Source organism: Coenobita brevimanus, chromosome 65 (genome assembly GCF_032717465.1).
Source record: "Coenobita brevimanus isolate Jiangsu-jjx chromosome 65, ASM3271746v2, whole genome shotgun sequence".
Lineage (NCBI taxonomy): Eukaryota > Metazoa > Arthropoda > Malacostraca > Decapoda > Coenobitidae > Coenobita > Coenobita brevimanus.
Window position 1 is genome coordinate 51,197,421 of NC_137018.1, and position 26,106 is coordinate 51,223,526.

A 26,106-nucleotide genomic window follows, 5' to 3' on the forward strand; every position below is an offset into this window, starting at 1 on the left:
ATTCTCAGCACTGTACATGAAATCACAGCGCGTGAGGTCATGGACCTCCCATCCACTCACACACTGTGCGAGCGAACTGATATACAGTATATATATATATATATATATATATATATATACACTGTATATACATACATATACATATACATATGGGGCAACGTAGGATTGGATGATGGATGGATGGATATATATATACATATACATATGGGGCAAATTAGGATTGATATATATATATATATATATATATATATATATATATATATATATATATACAGTATATATATATATATATATATATATATATATATATATACATACACACACACATATATGTATATATGGTTCTAGGACAACTGCCCCTGGATAAGTGCCTCCTAGACAATCGCCTCCGTTGGACAATCACCCCCCCAGACACCTGCTCCCCAGCCAATTGCCTTTGCTAAATATCACCTGATTCACTGTACAAATGGTCGCAAGTGTCTAACCTAACCTAACCTAACCTAATTTGGAGCAGCTGTCAGGGACCGATTGTCCTACAGGGCAGATGTCCAGGGACACTTGTCTGGGTGGCACTTTTCCAGGGGGCAGTTGTCCTGATACCATATATGTATATATATATATATATATATATATATATAGTGTATTGTATATACACCCAGTATATATCCATCCATCATCCAATTCTTTGTCGCTCAATGAGGAGCGTAGGAACCCGGGGCTAGGCAAGTTAGTCCTGACATTTAAGATGAGAGTGACCAGTTTCACTCATCCCTGCATTACGTGAACAATAATCCCCAACCACCCCTTGAATATAAACCTGCACAGGCCCAATCTGATTGGAGCACTTTAATTACCCACTAAACCACCAGGTGCCATAATTTGGTTATATGGCTTCCAACCAGCGAAGTAAATGGTTTCCTGGTGTACAGGAAACCATTTGGCTTGTCTCTCAATGTAGAGTCACCCATAGGCAGAAGAAAGAGGAAAGAAAGACAAGAGGGAGTGTAAAGTGATCCGTAGGCCTAAGAAAGAGGAAAGAATGAAAGAAAAAAAGACAGAAGAGGAAGGAAAGAAGAGAGGAAAGGGCAGACACCCAAAACAGCACTACATCGAGTGAGTGGATGGTGAGCGCCCCATATATATATATATATATATATATATATATATATATATATATATATATATATATATATATTAATTACAATATATACAGGCAGCATAGATGGTGGAGTATTGTTGAGTTTATATGTAAGTGATTAAAACAGTATAGGCTGTAATTAAAGTGCAGTACCCTCCCACAGTGAACATAAACAGAGTAAAAGATTCACCTAATGAATGATCAGGGAGGTAATCAGGTCCACAAAACCATATTGAACGAGTTGAACCCCGAGTGAACGAAATTGGGAGAATGAGTAGGCCTTAACGGCCATCTCCCATATTGAATGACCCCCCCCCCCCAGTAGAGCGCCTCCATGATGTCAGCCATGCTGTAGGATATGCAGAATCTCCTGGCCAGTCATCTGCACTTCTTGGATACCCAGTGTCCTCTCAAACCCCCCTGCCAGCCTGAGTTGTTTCTTCTGCTAGCAAGCGTTTACTGTGCACGTGGTGATTTTCAAGGTCGCCTGCCTGTGTCCCATACTTGTATGATGGCTCCACTGCAAAGAAGGAAGTAATGCATCTCATGCCATGAAGATGGAGATAATCAAGAGGAAAAAGGAAGATCAGGGGAATTCAGTCATTGACAAAGCTTTAGACCTCTCTAAATCTTCTGTGGGCAGTGCATGGAGGAACTGAGAAAAGATAGTGGCTACTGACAGGGAGGGGCACTAACCCTCGACCAACCCACTTTCTGACACGTAGGAAGCACATATGGTTTGGTTATATGGTTACCACCCAGCGTTGTAAATGGTTTCTTGGCTTACAGGAAACCATTGGACTTGTCACTAAATGTAAAGCCACCTATAAAGGAAAGAAAAGAAATAAGAAATGACAGGAAAGATGGGAGAAATAGGAAGAGAGGAGGGCAGGCACAGAAAAAGAATGATACAGACTAAGGAAGAAGTAGGCAGACCATCATCCACTCACTTGACGTAGTGCTGCCTACTTCTTCCTTAGCCTGTATCATTCTTTTTCTGTGCCTGCCCTCTTCTTTTCCTATTTCTCCCATCTTTCCTGTCACTTCTTATTACTTTTCTTTCCTTTACAGGTGGCTTTACATTGAGTGACAAGCCAAATGGTTTCCTGTAAGCCAAGAAACCATGGGTTGACATGGATGGTGACATTGGTGAATCAGTTGTTCTTGATCTACCTCATCAGGGTGACAACATAGCTGAAACGGTGGAACTTACCGCACCTACGTCTGAGGAAATGACTTGCTAAGTTTTGATGTGCCTTCACACTCAAGAATGCTGTTGACTTCCTCCTGAAGTCACGGGACAGGATTAGCAGTGCTATGGTGAGCCACGCATGAAGGATACTTGCGTCTCACCTGTGTGCCGCACAGGTGACTGACATTCAACCACTGGCAGAGACCGAGGCAGCCACACTGACGGTCGCATGAGCAGTAGCAGGATGTCAGCACATCACGCTGGAAGAAATACAAGAAGTTCATTTGGCTGAGGATGCAGTCTCCCAAGGAAATGCTGTGACAAGTGGATGAAGAAGACGCTGCATAAGATGCCGGATCTGTGCAACCTGTTGAGCAGAATCCAATTGAGGACGAAGATTTGTCCATGTTGAAGATCAGGAAAATTCTAGCAGCGGTGGATGTTCTGAGAGAAGAGGTCGAGGCAAATGAAGCTAGCTACCTTAAGTCACAGGAAGTGCTCAGTGGAGTAGGAACCACTTTTCGTTATTACATTGAAAGGCACAATACGTAAGTCAACAGAAGAAAACAAACACTTATCACACACCACTACCGAACTTAAGAACAGCAGGAGCCAGTTGCCTCTACATCGTGTGCTACCCTTCTTGGGGAAGACGATGATGATGATGTGATGTCAGCAGTGTCATCTTTGGACTTCTGAAAGTTTTATAGGAGAGGTGAATGAGGTAGAGGCACATGGGGAAGTGTTGCAGTCAAGTGATGATGGCAAGACTGGTGATGGAAATGAGGGAGTGGAAGATGATGTGGCAGGGACACCCTAAGTGTGTCTCCCTGCCTCGGAAATACCTGAATTCAAGCCAGTCAGGACTGCCATCAGCTCCATTTAAGGTAAATAACCATGTGTTTGTCATATTTTATATGTCTGTACTGTATGTGTTTGAAATGCGCCCTTTAGTACGTCTCTGTGACTCAAAAAGTGGACTTTGAGGGAGCAGTGCCGCCCATATACTTTTTCTCCCACAAGATATGTTTTTCACAGTAAATGAGCTCAGCTGCCTCCCATAAACTCGTTCACTGTTGGAGGGTACTGTACAATGCAAGAATCCATGTGTGAATAACACTGTAAGACTTGTGAGGCATATTTTTATTGAGGTCCTTTTTATGGGATCTATCTAGGGACAAGAAGGAGAAGTTGTTGCCATCATTAAAACTAAGTAAAATAACTCAGTTTGAAGTTCTCAGCATTGTATAGTATTGGAGTCGTGCATCCCTGGGCTGGAGTGGGAGAGCCTGTGCGAAGTGGAGGGTGCTGTGCTGTGACAACGAAACATTAGTATATGAGTCATTGTTCTGTAAATTACTGAGAGTTTAACAGCAAAAAATGATGTCAGAAGGGTGACTTACAATGAGGACTTACCCTGCTGGTCAGTTTGAGGTTCACTGCCTTGAGTTCGAGTCGTGCATAGTGGGCATTGAGTGGTAGATCCCATGTGGTGACAGTGAAGCTTTATTTGGCTTTTTTTATGTAATATTTTGGTCTTAGCAGCAAAAATAGTGTCAGAAAATTGACTTAAGGACTTACCGTACTTGTGTCAGTTTGAGGTTCACAGCATCGTATTGGAGTCGTGCATCCCAGGCCTGGAATGGGAAAGCTTGTGTGGTATTGAGGATGTGGTATTGGACACCATCCTCCACTACCTGTACTGCTGCTGCCTCCCTCGTGACCTCACCCTCGATGCCGCCACCGCCACCATTGCTGCCACTCACCGCCTCAAGGGATTTGATCAGCTGAGGGAGAAGTGCCAGATATTTGTGCGCAATTCCACACTTACAAATCGTAAGTACCATTATGAAGTTTTATCCTTCTTATGGCCAGATAAAGTATATACACATGGCAAAACATTCTTAGCTATAGAAGTTGGAAGCCATATGAGAACTCATTCTATTAACTGGATTTGTCTTTCGTATATTCTAATTTTCAAGGAAAGAGCAATTCATTTGCAGGCTTGCAGCCATTAATTCTTTCATCCTTGCTTGTGTGTGTGTGTTTGTATGTGTGTCATATAATCTGACAAACCTCCACATCTTCCTTTCACTGCTCTCGTATCAGCAGCACTACCCAGCATCGATTTCTCTACGAGCACATAATCAGTCAGGCTCCTTTCAACATGATCTCCATTCCCTCTGTACTACGTATATTTATGTGCATCTTTGTGTTTAAAATAAGAATTGACAACCTCCTTTCGTGCAACATGTCCTGCAGTCGCTTCCCATTATCATTCTTTCCTGGTAATATATATATACAGCCAGGTGCCTGAATCCCGTAAGGCAGTGGTTTCCAACCTTTTCTAATTCTCCCCCCCCCCCACTGAATGACACGTTCCCTGTGTCCCCATTCCTCAAATACTGTATTTTACTGGCATAGTTGGCACATGTCAATAAATATCATACATTCTTAATCTTTGAAATTGTTTATATATTCAGATAACTAGAGTTCTTATTCTATCTATCTATCTATCTATAGCCCGACGCCCTAATCCCGCAAAGGGTGGCCGCAGACAAAACGCCTCCAAGTCACTCTGTCACCCACCATTTGACTCCCCTCCCCCCAGCTCACCCCCCCCCCTCATATACCTCTCAATTCCATCCCTCCACCTCATCCTCGGTCTACCCCTCCCTCTCCCTTCCTCCACCTCACCTACATACACCCTCTTAGTCAGTCTTTCATTCTCCATTCTCTCCACATGTCCAAACCACCTCAGTGTATTTCTCCTAATCTTTTCAACCACATCCACATCTACCCCACAACGTTCCTTCACTTCTTCATTCGTCAACCTGTCCCTCCACGTCACTCCACATGCTCCTCTCAAGTAACTCATTTCCACTGCTCTCACTCTTGACTTGTTCCCCTCTTGCAAGGTCCACGCCTCGCTTCCATACGTCAGGGTAGGGATCACAATACTGTACCATCATGCAGTGACTTCTTAACTTCCATACTCACCTCCCTATTTCTCATCACTGTTTTCAATGTACCAACAACCTTTCTTCCCTGCTGTACCCTTTCACGTACTTCATCCCCCAAAGTTCCATCCTTACTCATCACACTACCCAAGTACTTGAATGCACTCACATTCTCCATATCCTCACCATCCAACCTCACTGCACACTCTGTGACTTCATTCCTTTCAAACACCATAACTTTACTTTTGTTTACATTAACTTTCAGCTTCCTCCTCCTACACACTGTCCCAAATTCATTCACCAATCCTTGCAACTCCCATTCATCTTCACTCAACAATACTGTATCATCAGCAAACAGCAATACCGGAAGCTTCCAAATCTCACCCTCATTCATTAGGGCCACCCCCACATCCACTGCCCTACCTTGCACCTCCTTTACAACCCCATCCATATATATATTAAACAGCCATGGAGACATCACACACCCCTGTTTCAGTCCCACATTGAGATCAAAGAACTCACTCAGCTCACCATCCACTCGCACCGTAGCCCTAGCTCCCTCGTACATACTCTTCACAGCACTCAACAATTTCACTCCATATATTCTTAATACCTTCCACATACCTTGCCTATCTATTCTGTCATAAGCTTTCTCCAAGTCCATGAAGGCAGCATACACTTTCCTTCCCTTCTCTAGATACTTCTCCACTAAACATCTTAGAACAAATATCTGATCTACACACCCTTTTCCCTTCCTAAATCCCCCTTGTTCTTCTCCAACTAGCTCCTCTGTCATATGCCTAACCCTATCAATGAGTATTCTACCATATATTTTACCAGTCACACTAAGAAGGCAAATACCCCTATGGTTACCACATACTTCTCTCTCCCCTTTTCCTTTGTACAGAGGAACAATTATACCTGATTTCCAGTCCTCTGGAACCCTTCCCTCTTTCCAAGCCAATCTACACAACTTCCATATCCACTTCACAACAATCTCACCCCCATACCTAAGCATTTCACCACACACTCCATCAATTCCTGGGGCCTTTCCCAGCTTAATCTTCTTCATCGCTTCTACTACTTCCGACCTACTGATCTCTTCCTCCCTCCTCTCATCTCTTCTTCTCCCAGCCATTCCTCAACCACTTATACTCACACTGCTCTCACTCTCTACATTCAACAAATCCTCAAAGTGCTCCTTCCATCTCCTCAATTTCTCTCTCTTCTCCACCAACAATCTGTTATTCCTGTCTTTCACTCCCCTACTATTTCCCCTTTCACACTGCCTTACTTTCTTTACCTCCTTCCAAAACAATTTCTTACTCTCCCTCCATTTCACACTCAGATTCTTATTCATATCTGAAATATTTTCTCCATATTTAGAAATTGCTGAATTCCATCATAATTCATAGTTTTCAATTATAATTACCCTCTTTATCAAGCCTTTGCGCTCCCCCAGGCAGCCCTTCATGCCCCCTTAGGGGGGGAGCTCCCCACAGGTTGGAAACCACTGCTGTAAGGGGTGGCCACAAACAAATCACCTCCATGTTGCCCTGGCCCCCCACCATTTAACTGCCCTACTCCCAGCTCACACCTCCCTCCCTCATATACCTCTCCACTCCATCCCTTCACATCATCCTTGGCCTCCCCCCCCCCTTCTCTCTCTCTCTCTCTGTTTATATAGATAGATAGATATACTGTATATATGGTGAAAAAAGTTTGATTTAACTTCGTGGTGCTCCTTTTATCAAAAGAGAAATCAGCAAGTATATTTATCTGACAAGTATATATTAAATTTAACCACTTCTTTGTGATGTCGTGCATTTTCTTTTATTCTTTGATATCTTCAGCCAAGTTTGCTTTCAAGGGACTGTGCAAACAAGAGGGATTAGGTACAGCCTTCATTAAGCCATTCCCTACTAAAGGGCTCTGCTGAACTGAATAAAATTGCCAGGTAGTAACAAGGAAAACACTTGTATAAGAAGTGTGTCCCTGGACTGATGGGATTGAAAATTATTGTGCACATTTTCAGACATGTTTTTCATTTCTTTCATCTTTATACTTTTTTTTTTTTTTTTTTTTTTTTTTTTTTTTTTAACTGACATGTGTTCTCTGGTGCTGCAGATCTGGAGGGCCTGATGAGTGAGGTGGAGCAGTGTTTGGAGGCCATGGTACAAATCTTTGCCCCCACTGACCCAGTTGTCACTAGCCCCTCACACCTCATCACCATGCTCAAGGCAGCACTGCGACAGATGGCCATTGGTTAGTGTTTTTGTGGAAGGGGGGAAATGTATATATATATATATATATATATATATATATATATATGTGTGTGTGTGTGTGTGTGTGTGTGTGTATGTGTGTGTATATATATATATATATATAGTGCTGCTCTCGGGTGACTGCCCTTTCCTTTCTTCCTTCTTTCCATCTGTCCTCTTCTTTCTTTCTTTCCTTCATTCTTTCCTCTTCCTTCTGCCTATGGATGACTTTTCCTCTTCTGTCTCTTTTGGGGGGATGAATTTTCTGACCACCACCTGGTGGTGGTCAGTGTCTAAGTGAAGTGGAGAAATAGAAGTAGGGAAGGATGGGGTGTCCTGTTTCCTGATGATGTCCTCGAAGAAGCCCGTGTGTTGTGGTAGTACGAATTTACACAAATCTTTAAGAGCCTTGATCTTCTGTGGGCATTGTTCATCTCTTTCCCTGTCACTGTTACTCTTGGCGAAGGTATAATCCGCCCAATAAGCACAAAAAATACGAGGAAATGACGACAACAGCCTGGCCACTGACGTTTCATGTGTTAACTGAGATGTGTGGTGTTATCTGGCATGCGGTGGGTGGCTTGTGATTGGATGAGCAGAGGTTGTGTATCGAGATACGAACACTCATTGGCTGCCCAGGTACAGAGACATCCGTCCCTCAGGCCCTCTTATGAAGAGTTAAATGGAGGTTTTCCACACGTGAACTATGCAATTCTAGTCTATCCTACCACCTGCTGCATGGTTGATCTTTGCCTGAAAAAGCACACCATGTCGTACAGGGAGGTTTGAGCTATCTTTTCCCAGCAGAATTTACATTTCTGCAATTTCGAGGGTTATGCCCCTCTGGTCCTAGGAGCCTCATATATATATAAACACCAATGTGATCAGGAACATCTTTAATATATTGGTGACGTTTTGACAACTCATTTGTCATTTTCAAACCTATGGAAAATGCAATAAAACCTAAGTAAACACCATGTCAGTGATAAAAATACAAAAAAAAGAAAAATGAAACCAAAGTAAAATACCACATCTGTGATAAAAATACAAACCAAAAAAATGATTATGGTAAGATGAGGAAATAAATCATTCTAAGCTAACGTTGGTGGAATGCTATTAAGCACAATGGAAAATTTAAAAAATATGTAATAAGACAATACAGTATTAAGTATTATATAAGCTGTACATCTAATCCTATACACTCATACGCTGATGATTTCACCCTTCACATTTCTATTTGGCTCCTGCAATGTCCATCTCAGCAATTACTTCTGCAAACAAGGGATTAGGCTATGGCACACCTAATGTCTGACTTGACTCGTATCTCTGACTGGGGTAAAGGTAACCTTGTTGATTTTAATGCATCAAAGACTCAGTTCTTACATCTATCAACCCGACAGAATCTTCCACAGAAGTACCCTCTAATGTTTAATGAGCTCAATCCTGCATGATCCTTGAACAAACTTGGGGTTTCATTCTTTCAGAATTTATCTTGGAAAGATGATACAGTATTACATCTGTAAAATCTGTTTCCAAGAGATTAGGTGTGCTAAGCCGACTCCGTTGTTGTCTTTATATACAGGTTTTATTTGCCCCTATGTAAAGTACAACTCTCAGATGTGGGGAGGCTCCCTACATGCAGCACTTCTCAGTAGGGTGGAGTCAAAGGCTTTTTGTCCCATTAATTCTCCTTCTTTTACTGGCTTCCTTCAACCTGTCTCTTCACCACACTGTTGCATCATTATCTTTTTTCTGTCGTTACTTCAGTGGTCACTGCTCCTCTGAACTGTGTGCTTGCATCCCTCCACCCCTACAATGGATGCGTAGCACCCATCTGGCAACAAACTCTCATCCTTTTTCTGTCCAACTCTAATGCATGAGTTAACCATTACTCCCAGTTCTTCATTTATGCAACAAGTCAACTCTGGAACTGTCTCCCTTTATTTGTATTTCCTACTTCTTATGATCTCCAGTCCTTCAAACGCAGTGTGTCCAGTCATCTCGAAATGAATGGATCTTGAATTTGACTCTTTTTTGTATTGTTAACGTTTTTTTCTTGGAAGGAATGGTTTGTGGGGTCATGGCCATTGGTTCCTTCTTCCCTGCAATAAAAGAAAAAAAAAAAAATGCTCCTTACCCCAGCCCGGGACCTCACCATTAACCACTTGTGATTTGAGCACCATAGTAGCGTATGCAGTGCAAAGAGGGGGGGGGATGGAACTGTTTTTTTTTACTTGTTATTGATGTTTGAAGTGCAGTCAAAGTCCTTTAGATTTTCCTAAAGATGATTAAACTGGAAATTTGTCATTACTGCTACTGACTGTGTATTTTTGTATAGGTGTGGTGAAGTTTGTTGAGGTGAGCCGTGAGTTTGAGCAGTGTGGTCGGTGGTTGACGCAGGAAGAGCAGCATGAGGTGATGCGTTATGCCCGTGCCAGCATTCCCATACTCATGCAGACCACCATCACCCTTTTGTCCAATGTGCGTGCCTGCCTTGCTGCCCTCAACCACCACACCAGACAGCAGTTGGCCCAGCAGCTTGTTCCAGAGGTAAGCCAGCATTTACTTGGCTTGCTTCATTATCATTGATACACCTGGTAGTAAATTAGTGTGCAGAAAGTGCATTATGGAAATGGATGATGCTGGGGAAGTGACAGAGTTGAACTGGATGGATGAAGCATGTATAAAGGAGCACAGTGACAAATTTTTTTTATTTATTTTTTTTCAAACTTGAAAGTTAAATGAGGGTTTCTTAAGCTGTGGAACAGTGTGGGGCCATGTCAGTTATCATTGTCAAAATCATTTTTCTTTCTAGCACTAAGGAAAACAGACTCAGCTCAGTTGCACTGTGGGTAGATTTACAGAATTTAATCTTCATCAAATATGTATCACTACTATTTGTTAGGATCAGGTCTGGATTAGCCAGGAGCCATACCTTCTACAGCAACAGCATCAACAATATTTGTAGGCAAGCACACAAGGTGCAGAGAAAGGACCCATTTTATTCAACGTTTCACCAAGCAGGGGGCTCGGGAAGTCTGCTTGGTGGAACATTGAATATAATGGGTCCCTTCTCTGTGCTTGGTGTTCTTGCCTATATTCTGTCCCAGCCACTGCTGAATATAATATCAACAATATCTAAGGAAAACATCAGTAGTACATAGTACAGTTCTGTAATGATTCACTTCATAAGACATTTGCTATTATTCAACACCTTAAACCTGACAGACTTTCTTCTCTTCTATCTGACTAAATCTGACCCAGTATGAAGCAGCCAGTGACTTATTGTACAAGTTGATTTGGCTTCTTCAGCAAGAAGCACATTTCTTTCTGTAGTTTTTTTTTTTTTTTTTTTTTTTTTTTTTTTTTTAAATCCAACTTCATACTACTTAGGATACTGCAGCAATATCATATTGCTTTGCATGATGATACAGGACTTTGTGAGAGTTTCAGTACTGTATATTCAGAATTATCCATTCTAGAGAAGACTTGATTATATATGAGTCAGACTTTTTCTGATATCAAGTAGGATATTTGCTTAGTTAGTGTGTTAAAGTGAAGTTTAATGTTGTAACATCTGAATCCCATCATCCACATGCTAATACAGTTGTTTTGCATCTACAGATCACAGCAGCAATACAGTACTGCAATATCAGTTGAGGCCTACCCTCCACTCACTGATGCTGATGACCTCTTCACCCACAGATCAGCTCAGTGCTGCAGATGGTGTGTGTTGATGTGGGCTCATTGAGGACAAGCTTAGAGCATATAATTCAGGCCTCCCTTGAGTCTGCACACTCCCCTACACACTTACTGGCAAAGTCTCTCAGGAATGTAAGTTATTTTTCCATTATGATTAGCTTTTGATGTCTTGTGAGATGTTGCAGTCTAAGGCTAGGAAACCGTAATTCAGAACAATTAAAAGTAGGTGACTAACTTACACTTCCGGTGGTATGATGTGACAGAAGAACCATCAGCTGCCTTTGAGGAATTTAAACAGTTTGTAGAATAATTGACCTTCACTTTTGCTATTGCATTAGATCTTGACACCACCAGGCATGTACTTTTTAAGTGTAGTGAAGTACAGTGGAACCTCGGCCCTCGAACGTCTCACATGTCGAACAAATCGGACCTCGACCAAAAAATTCAAGAAATTTTTGCTCCAGAGGTCGACCAAAATATCGGACCTCGACCAACCTGAACGTAGCCAAACGAAGGGAAGCTGGCCGACCGACAGTCACGCGTCCACCTTTGTTGTTCGTCAACGTGGTCGTCCTGCTTTGCTTCACATTTTTCTTGATTCAGTGCAGTATTAGCCCCTAATAATGGCTCCAAAGAAAGCAAGGTCATCCAGTACGGCTACTGGCAGTGAAAAGAGGAAAGTAGTGTGGAAAATAATTGAAGAAGTGGAAAAATTATTGCTTATCTTCATCAGTGAAAAACAGTTAGCAGGAGACAGTGTTAATGAGTATATAATTTGTGAAAAGGCAAGAGAAATATACAGTCACCTCGTAAAGGAAAGCACTGGTACCAGTGCTGAAACTTAAATAGGTAAGCATCTGGGGTCTTGGAACGGATTAAAATGATTTACATTATTTCTTATGGGGAAACTTAGTTCGGTCCTCGACCAATTCGGTCCTGGAACAGCCTTCCAGAACGGATTGTGTTCGAGGACCGAGGTTCTACTGTACTGTACATGACTATATGTAGAGCTGTGAGCAGTAGTTTCCTTAGGCTTTCTGGGTTAAAGTTTAGTAAGATTTTTCTAAACTGCCCACAAAAAAAAATCAGTGCGGTGGAATATTACATACCGTAATTGGTTTGGAATCCCATAAGTGTAAAGGAAGTATTGACTGGGAACATGAATGGACTGCTGGTGCTGTCTTTCCATATCAGTTGTAAATACAGTACTAGAGTAATTCCAAGGATTACCCGAAGTGCACTTTATAACTCATTTTTTGAATTCCCACTCATCGGCTCTGTGGTAGTCCCACTTCTTTTGTGTGTGTGTGTGTGTGTGTGTGTGTGTGTGTATGTGTGTGTGTGTGGAATTAATTGTGATAGGTGGAGTGCTTCCTATTCACTCACCCGATGTAGTGCTGCTCTCGGGTATCTACCCTTTCCTCTCCATCTTTCCTTCCATCTTCTTCTGTCTTTCTTTCCTTCAGTCTTTCCTTGTCTTTCTGCCTATGGATGACTTTACACTCCCCCTTCTGTCTTTCTTTCCTTCATTCTTTCCTCTTCCTTCTGCCTGTGGGTGACTACACTGAGTGACAAGCCAAATGGTTTCCTGTACACCAGGAAACCATTTACTACTCTGAGTGGTGACCATATAACCAGATTTTGGTGCCTGGTGGTTTAGTGGGTAATTATTGTGCTCCAATCGGATTGAGCCGGTGAAGGTTTATATCCGGGGGGGTGGTTGGGGTTTATTGCTCACATAATGCCACTCAGGTATGAGTGGGGTTGGTCACTCTCATCTTAAATGTCAGGACCAACTGCCTAGCCCCGGGCTCCTATGCTCCTCGTGGGGCAACATAGGATTGGATGATGGATGGATGAATTAGTTGCTAGTGGTAGGTGGAGGGACTCACCATCCACTCACTTGATGTAGTGCTGCTCTCAGATGACTGCCCTTTCCTCTCTTCCTTCTTTCCTTCCGTCCTCTTCTGTCATTTTGCCTTCAATCTTTCCTCCTCCTTATACCTATGGGTGACTGTACACTCTCTCTTCTGTCTTTGCTTCCTTCATTCTTTTCTCTTCCTTCTGCCTATGGGTGACTCTACACTGAGTGACAAGCCAAATGGTTTCCTGTACACCAGGAACTACTGCTTCCATCCTACTATCTCTTCTTCCCTTCTTACCACCCTCCTTCTCCCAGCCATCCCTTAGTCACTGATACTTGCAGTACTTTCATTTTGTATGTTTTACAGTTCCGTACTCTCCACCTGTTCACATTTTCTCCCTTTTCCACTATCAGGCTTCCATTTTATCTTTCACTCTCTTACTAATTTCTCTATCACCCTGTCTAATGCACTTTACCTCCTTCCAGAACATTTTTTTACATTCCCTCCACTTTACACTCAAATTCCTTCCAAATTTCCTCTTCCACTCTGCTCTTTCCCTCTTACTAATCTTTTTGCCTCTCTCGTCCCCTCTATATACCATATAACTCACTCTTCTGTCTCTCAACTTCCTCCATGCCTTTGCTTCCCATCAGTTCAATGTATGCTTTCTTCTTTTACACCACAGCTTGCCTCGCCTCTTCATTCCACCATGCTGTTCCATGCACCCCCATTCATGTCTTCCCTTCACCCCACAAACTACCTCACATGCTGCACAGATTTCTTCTGTGGAAAATCTTGCACACACCTTCCACCTCCCCCATGTGCTCCAAATCATATTTACCCGATCGCTCCATCACTTCTCTCTTATATTCTACCCTTTTTCCATCCTCGTGCAACCTTTCTACTCTCCTTGTCTCCTTATATGGGCTACTTCCTCCTCTCCTTCCCCTCTTCTATTCTTCCATTGCACTTGAACCTTGACTTTCAGCATATCAGCTTGTATTGAGTCATTAATGTGGGACTGAGTAGAATCGATGTCAGTGGAGATGAAAGACTGCCATGGAATATCAGCACGATAATTCCTAAATCCATCCCAGTCTGCCCTATCAAAGTGCCATCTTGTAACTCTGGCTTGTTCAGAATGGGGAGGTTTGGGGCAGATGACTAATGAGGCTTTGATGAGATTGTGGTCAGAAGATCCAGACGATGACAGTACTTCTATCCTGTATTGATCTGGATTATTTGTCAGGAATAGGTCCAAGAGATACGCATTATGGTCAGGATTATCTGGTATTTTGGTTGATTGTTTTACCAAGTGCATGAGATTAAATGGTTCTGCAAAAAGCTGTCATTCTAGACCAGCATCGTCAGCCCTGGCAGAATACAATAACTGTGGACTGTAAAATCACCCAAAACAATCATTTCATTGGTAAGGGTGAGGTTAAGGTTTGTCAACTGTGTGGATATGGAGTCAAAGGTGCTGGATGCTGAAGAAGCATTAAGGGAGCGATAAACTATACTGTACAGGTATATTTGGTAATATTTAATTTAGTTTTTATAATGAATAATAAAAATTAGCTGAAGTTAAAAATACTGTAGGGTCAACTGCAGATTCAGATTTGATATAACAGCAGGTGCCACCCTTGTTATGGAAGCTTGTGAGGAGATGATAACCAGGAAAACAAAATGGGGCTATGTCAGTGGAGAGAGAGATTTCAGTTTCTGTGTGGAACAGGGCTAGAGGGGATATAGATTGGCAGAAAAAGTGAATAGAATTCAGATTGATACCAAGATCACAGATTGTTTCATTTTGTTTAATTTTTGAAAGTTCAGACATGCTTGCATGCATCGGCCTTGGTCATCTGATGGCAGCTCTCCATGCTGCTCAATCTCTGGCAGCTTCCCTATTCAGTCCCTCATCACTGAGGTCACACTCAATGACCTCGCCCTAGGTCGTTTTTGGTCTGCCTCTCACAACCCTACTCCTAACATTAACACTTCTCATCTTTTGCACCCAATTATCATCCCCCATCCTCTCCACATGCCCAGACCATCTCAATCTATCTCTCCTCATCACAACACCAATACACTCCAGTCCCATCCTACCCTTGACTCAGCCATCGTAAACCTAGCTCCCCCAGGCCTCACACTTTAGGATTCACTGCACATCCACATAATCATTGTCATTTCTGTATGTTTGAGCCTGCAAATATCCTCTTCCTTTACTGCCCAGGTCTCACTACCATTCAACATAACACTCCTAACACATGTTGCATACAAAGATCCCTTAGCATGGAGAGAGAGCCCTCTCAATGTCAGGAGAGGCAACAGCTCCCTGAACTTCCAACCATTCCTCACTCTAGTCACAGAGCTAGCTCCAGCCTCACCTGCAGTGCATAACATGTCTCCCAGATAACAAAATACTTCCACACACTCGAGAGACTCACCAACAAGTTCAATCCTTATATGCATGACAGTCATCTGCTCTCCCTGACACACTGCACACATGAAATTAGCATTATCTAGCAGTCTACCTCTAATACCACTACATCTCATATGCACCCATCTGTCACAGACACTGCACACGATGGAATTACTTCCCACGCCCTTGTGGTAAATCGCACATGGCCACTCCCCCTCATCTTTGATAGTACCACCACCAGCCCTAGATACCATCACTTTTGTTTTATCTGCATTTACCCTTAAGCCTTTGTGCCCCATACCATCTCTCCACTTCCTAAATCTTTCCCCCACATCCCATTCATTTTGTGCAATCAACACCAAATTATCAGCATACAACATCTACTGGAGTCCATTTCTGAAGTCACGTGAGAGGGCTTCAAGTAGCATGCTAAATGACAAGGGACTCAAAACTGACCCCTGGTTCACACCAACATTCATGGAAAACTCATCACTCAAATCTCCATTCACCCATACCTGGGTGCGAGCACCCAAATACATGGCCATAACCACTCTAACCAGCCTCTCCTTAATCCCAAGCTTTCTCATTGCCCACCTCACCACCTCTCTAGGAACTGTGTCAAATGCTTTTTCCAAATCAACAAAAACAAAGTACCTGTACAATGAAATATCAGGCCGAACCTGTGCTTCTCCACTGACAAGCATGAACAGTCTTTGCAACAACTGCTGCCTGCACAGTCACTTTATTGAGACCAGGAGTACTTTGTGCCACTAGCCCGAGTACTTTGTGCCACTAGCCCTACGCTGCTGGTGGTGGCAATCCAAGATACCACCGAATTTGCTGATGATAATGCAGCGGCCATTTCTAATGGGGGATGGAAGTAGTAAGTGTGAAATCTTATGTGCTTGTAGTGTGGTGTAAACAGTTGGAGTTAGAGGTATTATGTGAGTAGGCCAGCCTACTCTCTTTGTTAATGAAAATAGTGAAAATGTTAAGCAAAAGGGGATGGTCAGGAACAGGTCCTAAGGGCTGGTGACACAGGAGCTCCAGCTCTCCCTGTCACCAGCTTGCCATCCACCTCGCGAGTACTGCCCAGTTTGACTGGTGCTGCAGTCTACTCCCTCTATACCAAAGAGTAAAAAGTTAAAAACCTACAAGAAAATTCCTCCATCCTTTATGAAATTCCAGCTGAGGTGATGACCTGAATCTGAGAGAGCTTTGGAAACTGAAATTAAAGCCCTTCATGTATGCCCAACCTCTTGAACTTCTAATTAACTGTCTACAACTTTTTCTCAGTGGACAGGACCTCCATCTGAAAGAGCTCCAGAAACAGAAACTAAAACATTGCAAGAAAACCACACATGCTTCTTGAACATCCAGCTAACTCACTTCTGCTTCTTACTGGACAGGACCTACATCTGCGAGAGCTCCAGAAACTACGCATCCTTCAGGAGAACCTTACCTCATTCCTGAACTCACTGGTTCACAAGCGGGAGCAGTTCGAGGAGATGGGTGGGGGTGCAAGAGTGCGAGGGGTGGCGCGGATAATTGAGCACTTCACAGAGGAACTGACTGTGTTGATCCTGAGGCTGGAGGCTGCTGCCATCTCCCTTGAGGAGATGCTTGATTGGTCTGAGTTCAAGTTTGTCTTCAAGGGTGCCACTTCCAAAGTGGTAAGTGAGTGTTTGAGTGTGCAAAAAGATGGTGACATGGCTGTTGTATAGAAAGCAATATTTAAAAGTACTGTACTGAAGTTTGATTTAACATAAATCATGTGTGTATGTGCATTTACTTGAACACATACTTAAGCACATAATTATATGGTGTATGTGCTTATCTGTGCACACACTGCTTAATGTTGTGTTTGCAATAGCTCATAATAGTACTGTATTGTGTTTTTCATGATCATCATTACCCAGTTATCCTGCTTAATGCCTCCAAAATACGTACTCAGAATTTCCCTATCGATGATCTGTAGGGCAGTATTGTGGAGCGGCTGGTGGAGCATCGAGGGGTGGTGGAGTGTTTGGTGCTGGAGCTGGTGGAGAGAGTGGCACACCCAGCCTTCTCCACATCTCTCCACAACCTTGGCCTCCTCCCTCCTTCACAGCACCCATCCACTGCTGAGTCCCCTTCTCCAGATCTGCCTAGGACCCAAGGTGAGATGCTCAAACAAAGTCCTGCCTAGGACCCAAGGTGATGTGCTCAAACAGTACAGAAAGTCCTGTAAGTATGGAATGAGTAAAAAGAAACCATAGTGTTTATTGTGCAATTGCCACTCTAAATTGGGTGAAACCGACAGATTTTGTGGGTACCAGTGGAGCTTTAGTTAACAGTTTTTCTTAAATTTACAGAGGACTTAATAGTAAAAGTGGATGTCAAAAAAGCTGCAAATAATGAGGACTACCTTTCATTTTTATATCCCCCCAAACATAGCCACTTGGGAGGGAGGATGATGTGTCAGAAATATATTTTTTCCAACTGTCTATATACCATCCTGCTAGCATTTTAACTTGTTTTGTGTAATATATATATATATATATATATATATATATATATATATATATGTTCTTTTTTTTCTACCTACTGGTGTCTTTGCACTCCCTCTTCTGTCTTTCTTTCCTTCTTTCTTTCCTCTTCCTGCTGCCTGTGGGTGATTCTACACTGAGTGACAAGTCAAATGGTTTCCTGTATGCCAGAAACCATTTATTATGCTGGGTGGTAACCATAGAACCAAATTATGGCACCTGGTGGTTTTGTGGGTAATTAAGGTGCTCCAATTGGATTGAGTCTGTAGGTTTATATCCAAGGGGTGGTTGGGGTTCATTGGTCATATAATGCCTCTCGGGGATGAGTGAGGCTGGTCACTCTCAACTTAAATGTCAGGACCAACTTGCCTTGCCATGGGGTCATTTGCTACTCATGGGGCGATATAGGATTGGATGATGGATGGATGGATATATATATATATATATATATATATATATATATAATCTAGTGGTAAGTGGTGGCACCCACTATCCACTCACTCAATGCAGTGCTGCTTTGAGTGCCTGCCGTTTATTCTCTTCCTTCCTTCCTCTTCTGTCTTTCTCTCCTTCATTCCTTCCTCGTCCTTCTGCCTATGGGTGACTGTGCACTTCCTCTTCTGTCCTTCACTACACACCGTGCCCAAAACTTATGAACTCCCTAACAACACGAAAGTTAGCTCTGTTTGTTTGTAATTATTGATACATGACAACAGTTGTTAAGGATTAAAATCATATGGGCATAGCAAGCAAACACATCACTGAATTGAATGGGCTGACTTACTTTATCTGGCAGCAGAGTTTGGGCGTTCGTATGGAGACCTGGGATCCCCTGGTGAGTGTGAGGCATTTGGAGATTCCAGTTCCCGCAGCAACTCCACCACCTCTTCTGACAACCCCCCTTCCTCTGCCCCCTCCACCCCTGCCCCGCCTCGCATCCACCACCACCGCCCCTCACAGCAGGATGCAGAGGAGCCTGTGAAAGAGGAGAGAAATAAGTCCGGAAACAGGGTAAGATTTAACCTGTTCAGCTAGAGAACCTGTTCAGCTTCAGACAGACTTTTTGATGTATAGATGATAGATATAGCCGTCATTAACCCCATTACCACCAGTTAGCTTACCTAACCTGAATAAAATTGTCTGTTAGCTGGAAAAGTACATCATCATCATCATCATCATCACCTGGACTTCCTTTCCCATCCACGGGCAGGGTGAGGAGTAGCAGTGTCCAAAAAAAATACATCATCATCATCATCATCATCATCATCATCATCTGGACCCCCTTTCCCACCCTAGGGCAGGGTGAGGAGTAGCAACGTCCAGACAGCCCAGGTTTGTCCTATCCAATGTGCTACTCTTCCATTCACTCATCATTCTAGTCCCCAGAATCCTGGCTCTATCTGATACACCAGAAACGTTCACCACATTCCGTAGCTTCACATAAGTATGTCCAATAGAGTCAGTCCGGACACTGTCATGTTACAAAGGGGTGCCAAATCCCTGACCATGCACTTCTTCGCACAACATTCATCCAGCCAGCTCAGTCTCTTGTCAGTCCCCTAGCCTTACTGACTTCCATACCTCTCTTCCTCACACACACATCCACTATATCCGTCTGTCTTCTTAGCCTACCTTGCCTCCTCCTTCCTTCAAATTAGCTCAGATATACCTTTTTCACCACTCTATTGTTATCCATTCTCGCCACATGACCATACCATCTCAGTACACTCTCTTCGATTGTGATATCCACGGACTTCCTCACTCCACATCTTTCACGAATCACATTATTTCGTATCCTATCCACTTTCTGTACTCCACATACATTCCTCAGCAGTCCCATGTCCACTGCTCTCATTCTTGACGTTTCATTTTCGTGCCACACCATAGTCTCATTTCCACATGTTAAAGTTGGCACTAACACTCCTTCATGTGAGTCTCCTACGGCTGCAACACTCAAGCCTCTGTGTCTTATCATATTTGTGGTTAGCGAGTTAGTTAAGGAAAAGAGAAAGGCCAAGAACAAGGTGGAAAGGTTTGGTTAAGGAGTGCACACAATTGAATAAGATCCTCACTAGCCCGAGCAACATAAAACGGGTATGTAGCACTGCTCTTGCCATTTAGACATATTTCTTTTCTTGGGAGGGTGATGTTGATATAATGGGGACCATACTTTGCCAGTTCACGTCCCAGGCCAGTCACAGGACCCTCAGCAGAATCTTCCTTCTTCCAGTTTTTTCATACCTTAATCTGAAATAGGGACTTGGGACTGCAACAATAACCCATTCTAAACTTATGTTTAAGATTACATGCACCTTACTTTATTTGGCTTAACTCATGCAGCTACCAAATGTTTCACAGTCAAATAAAAGTAAATGTTAGTGTTACTAAAAGAAAGTGGTAATATAGTAGGCTATTACGAATGCCTTTGTATTCCAAAAATTGGTTAGGAGTCTTTATAAAAAGAGGTACCTGGTATTTCTGGATTGTAAAGCAGCAGGTAAAGCAACAGTTGCTAACCCTGGTCAGGGAGAATAGTTGGGTACTTTCCTTCTCAGTCATTTTTCTCCTCCACAGCTGAACCTGGTGCGGCGTGTGTGTGAGCCACCCCCTTCCCGCAGCAATCCTCTTGCCCTCAACATTGCCCGCCTCCTCACCAGCCCTGTCCTCAGCGATATGACCTTCATTGTCGTACCTCCTGCAGGTCATTCTCACCATTTTTTTTTCAGCAATCCTATTTTGTGTATACTTTCAGTGTGATGATCTCATCGATATTTTGGTTAATATAGTATGATTCATCTTAGGGCAGAGCTTTTTGTGATGTCATCTTCATTCAGACTACAGTAAACCCTCAATATAACGAACTAATTGGGGGGAGGGGTGGGTCGCTATACGCAAAAGTTCACTATATACAGTACGAGAGATCAGTATTTCCGAGTGATTACCGAACTCAGTTCACTATATAAAGGGAGTCTTGAGTCTTTCAATTCTATATGCTCAGACATAACCTAAACTAACTCTATGACATTTTACATGGAGAATTTGGTGTTTTATGAAGTTGTACATGTAAATACAATACTGTATAAAGTTGTACATATAAATACAATACCTATAATAAGAATACAGTATAATGTAGTACTGTTACAGTACACTTACTGTGCCAGGAAGGGATGCTGTTGAAGTACACTTACTGTGCCAGGAAGGGATGCTGTTGAAGCACACTTATTGTACCAAGAAGGGATGCTGTTGAAGTACACTTACTGTGCCAGGAAGGGATGCTGTTGAAGTACACTTACTGTGCCAGGAAGGGATGCTGTTGAAGTACGCTTACTGTGCCAGGAAGGGATGCTGTTGTCATCTTGGGCTGATTCCCGAACTTCCCCCTTACTTAGTGAACATTGTTCACAATATCCGGGGAAAGTTCGGTCGCGATTTGCCATTCATTATATCCGAAATTCACAATACCGGGGTTCGTTTTGTCGAGGGTTTACTGTATTGTCTTATTTATCTCAGGAGTTATCTCTAGTAGTAAGGGGATTATAACCTGCATCCATTAACCTTATAGTATGATTTTTTTTTCATCTTGGCTGTACCATTTCAAATTTCTGTTAACTCTTGTTATATGGTGACCAAATTTGGACACGGTACTCTAATTTTGGGTGTACTATGGAATTATATAAGGTGAGGATATATATTTTGTTATTTGTATTGGAATCTTATGCTTCAGAGTCTAATTTTTTCATGGCTTTCAACAGTAGATATACCTGTATATTGATGGTTTATTGTCAGTTATAATTGGTTATTGGAATCCCCAAAATTATTAATTGGTTTATATTTTTGAGTTGATATTATTAACCCCTAAAGTACTAAGCTCATCGATCGAGCTTTTTGCCCATTTTCTTAAAAGGACAAGCAACACCAATCGTGCAACATCCACAAAAAACTGGCAGCAGCTGGCTCCACCCCAGCTGTGACGTAGATGGCTTCTAACCAATCAGAACTAAGTGTTGGACACACCGGAGGGGGGACCCAGGCCCGTAACAAGGCGGTGGGAGGTGTACCCCCACCTCCCCCTCGCCACGTCCCTCTACCCCACTACCTTGTTACTACCCTACCTCCCACCGTTCTTACCACCACCACCCCTCCCACCCCCTCCTCATGCATCCCCCCCTCCCATGTGGATCCCCCCATGTCCTCCCCCCAGTCATCTGAGGGGAGAGTATTTCCCCCTTACCCTCCCTCCATGTACGTGTACTCCACTGGGGCCCTTCCTTTGTGCCTTGTGGTGGCCTCCTCCCATCCCTCCATCCCCATCCACCATCTCCTGGCCTTACCACCTCCCACCACCCCCACCCCCACCCCGTAGCACGCAGTACCTTTACCTCCCCGGCCTCGAATATTTTGCCTGTTCCCACGCCCTTGTGTACAAATTGCACATGGCCACTCTCCCTCTTCTTTGACAGTACCACCACCAACCCTAGATATCATCACTTTTGTTTTATCTGCATTTACAGTACTCTGAAGCCCATGTGCCCTAGACCATCTCTCCACTTCCTAAATCTTTCCTCCGCCTTCCTTTCATTCTTTGCAGTAAACACCAAATCATCAGCATACAACATCTCCCACTGGAGTCCATTTCTAAAGTCAGATGAGAGGGCTTCAAGTACCATGCTAAACAACAAAGGACCCAAAACTGACCGCTGATGGACACCAGCATTCACGGAAAACCCATCACCCAAATCTCCATTCACTCTTACCTGAGTGCGAGCACCTGCATACATAGCCATAACCACCCTAACCAGCCACTTCTTGATCCCTAGCTTTCTCATTGCCCACTTCACCACCTCTCCAGGGACTCTGTCAAAGGCTTTCTCCAAATCAACAAAAACAAAATACAATTCCCTTTTTTTTTTCCTATACTGTATATTTTTCCTGAAGCTGTCGAAAAATGAATATGGCATCAGTGGTCCCCCTTCCTGGCATATATACAAACTGTATCTCATCAATATTCATTCATTCTCTGATCATACCTTCTAGAACTCTCTCCATTACCTTCATTAACTGATGTAAAAGCTTTATGCCTGTATAGTTTCCTCTTTTTAGGACATCACCCTTCCCATTGTACACATTTACAGTTACACTCTTCAATCATCTGGGACAACACTCTCATATATAATCATATTTATCGAGTCAGGGACTAACCTCACTCCCATATCTCCTGAGGTTCCACTGCATGACTTTTAATTTTCATGCCACTCCATAGTCTCACATCCATATGTCAAAATTGGCACTAACACTCCTTCATGTAAGCCCTGTGCAGCTGCAACACTCAAGCCTCAGTTTTTTATCACAAATTCCAGTCTCTCTTCATTCACTGTAACATCACACCGGGAGTCACCTTCTCTCTCAATAACAATCACTCTACTCATTTCTACATTTACTCGCAAGGCATGACACTCCCAGAAATCTACAAAACTCTGCATTAGTCTACCAAGCTTTTGTCTGGTATTTGCAAGTAGCACTGCATCATCAGCATACAACAAATTTGAGATATCCCATCCATCACCATTCATTACCAATGCCAACCCCTCTCCATTACTCGTGTTTTTACTTCTCTCGTCACCCCATCCATATATATATTGAACAACCATGAGCATATCACACAACCTTGTCGCATGCCCACATTGGACTTAGATGCCCATTTACCCTTACACATGCCTCACTAGCATCATGAAAACTCATCGGCACCTAGCAGCCTTCCATCTACACCGTACATATGCAAAACCTTCCACAATATATATTTTATTAAAAACAATGACAAGTATGAAGTTAATGATAACTTCAGATCTTTTATTGCAAATTGTAATGGAAAAGAATGCTTGAGACAGCAAAGAGATATCTAAGGACAGAGAAATTTCTTTATTTTCCTGTCATGGCTATCCCCTGTGTAAGAGTTTCTTGGAGGTGTCAGGACACCCAGAGATAGAGTACCGATGTACTGATAAATTGCACATATCAGTTATACAGATTTGCCTAATACAGTATGTCGACTTGTAGATGTGTAGATAAAATTGCTCATGGCAGTTACAGAGTATAGGTTTGCATGTTATGTTGATATGTACTGTCAACAGCTAAACTCCTCTTCTTTCCGGGTTTTCTGGTTATGTACTTCGAATAATCAGTCTGGTTTACAGTTACTAGCACTCTTGACTGCTTGGCCACAGATCAGTGTCATCAGTGTTAGTTTGCTGTGGATTCATCATATTAGTATTCAAAGTCTGTGGAGAGAGAAACAGGAAAAGTGACAAGACTTTTTGCTGCTGATAATAAATTGAAAATGTAGTTGTTATGGATGAAAAGTGTTACATGAGGTCTGTCCAAAAGGGCAACGAACTATTGGAAAAAAGAAATACAGTATTTCTGTTCTTACAACTTAATCATACTCATCTCGTTCAAAATACTCCTCTCCACTGTTCATACAACATGCCCAACTTTTTTTCCAGTTTTGGAATGTGTTTTCAGGAACAGTGCCCTGTTCTCATAATGAATTTTCTTCTATCTTTTCAATTGTTTGAAATCGGTGACCTTTCTGGGTGGATTTAAAATTTTTGGAGCAAAAAAAGTCCACAGAAGCCAAATCCAAGGAGCAGTGCAAGTAGGGGATGATAGTCATGCTTTGCTGAAAAGTCACAGATAAGGAGCAACACATGAGCAGGTGCATTATCATGGTACAACATCCAGGTTTTGTTTGTCCACACCTCAGGCTTCTTCTTTTACATTCTCTCCCTCAAATGCTGCAGGATGTCCAAGTAAAACTGTTGACTAGCTGACCATGTGGAACAAACTCACAGCGAACAATGTCCATCCAGGAGATAATGATGATCAACATCACCTTCACATTTGAGTGACTGATGTGCTTTTTTTGGTTGCAGTTACAGTGTTTCAACCCACTGTGACAACTGCCTTTTTGTTTTGACATCGTTCCTGTACACTCACTTTTCATCACGTTACTACATTTTTCAGAAAGTTTCATCAGCATTCTGACAAGGAAACAGCTTGTGACTGGCTGACACAGTTCTGTCTTTGCACATCTGTCAGCAGGCACTGCACATATTTTGCAGCAACACAATGCATCTTCAGTTTTTCAGTTAAATTTATGGAGCAGGAACTTTTATAGATACCTATTTATTCCGGAACTTCATGAACAGCCAGGCAATGATTTCTGTGGATTACAGCACACACTTTCTGAAAGAGATCATTGTCTGTTTTGTGGAAGGCTGTCCAGATTTGTGATAGTCTTTGATGGATGTTCTTCCCAGTTTGAACTACTGGAACCACTTGTGACATTGCATAAGGCTCAAACAATCCTCCTCATAAGCCTTTTGCAACATTTGAAAAGTCCTTGTTGAAGGTTTTCTCAGTTTGAAACAGAATTTCATGCACACGTGTTGCTCTTCAAGATCCTTCATTGTTCAACTGGCAACAAATTACCAAGTGCACTAGTACATGTTCACTCCAGTGTGTGTACCTTGATGACTAAGTGACATGGCATGATGCGGTCATTATTAGACCAAAAATCAAAGTCGCTGCTACATAGCTCATCTGTCATGAGCATTCTACACTGGCTCATGGGTGCGTTTTATATACAGTACAGTACTTCAGTTTCTCATTGGACTGCTCTCGTATGATCTTAATATGAAGTATGGTTACTTTATCTATCTATCTATCTATCTATTGCCAGATGCTTCAATCCCGTTTTGGGTGGCCACAAACAAATTGCCTCCAAGTCGCCCTGTCCCCCGCCATTTCACTGCCCTGCTTCCAACTCACACCCCCCTCTCTCATATACCTCTCCACCCCATCCCTCCATCTCATCCTCAGCCTCCCCCTCCCTCTTCCCCCCTCCACCTCACTCACATACACTCTCTTCATCAGTCTTTCACCCTCCATCCTCTCCACAGGCCAAACTACCTCAGTGTATTCCTCATAACGCTTCCTATCACATCCACATCCACACCACAACGCTCCTTTATATCCT

At 42.7% G+C, this 26,106-nt stretch overlaps 1 protein-coding gene across 1 annotated transcript in view; it reads left to right on the forward strand.

Annotated features, from left to right (window-relative positions):
• LOC145405020 (uncharacterized) overlaps positions 1–26,106 on the forward strand; it is a 58,600-nt gene that overhangs the window by 14,536 nt on the left and 17,958 nt on the right. The window contains exons 6-14 of the mRNA XM_080276520.1: positions 3,926–4,166; positions 7,418–7,555; positions 9,893–10,104; positions 11,260–11,388; positions 16,953–17,216; positions 17,522–17,702; positions 18,868–19,082; positions 20,006–20,103; positions 20,627–20,772. Coding sequence (XP_080132646.1) covers positions 3,926–4,166; positions 7,418–7,555; positions 9,893–10,104; positions 11,260–11,388; positions 16,953–17,216; positions 17,522–17,702; positions 18,868–19,082; positions 20,006–20,103; positions 20,627–20,772 — 1,624 coding nt within the window. The remainder of the gene's footprint in view (positions 1–3,925; positions 4,167–7,417; positions 7,556–9,892; positions 10,105–11,259; positions 11,389–16,952; positions 17,217–17,521; positions 17,703–18,867; positions 19,083–20,005; positions 20,104–20,626; positions 20,773–26,106) is intronic.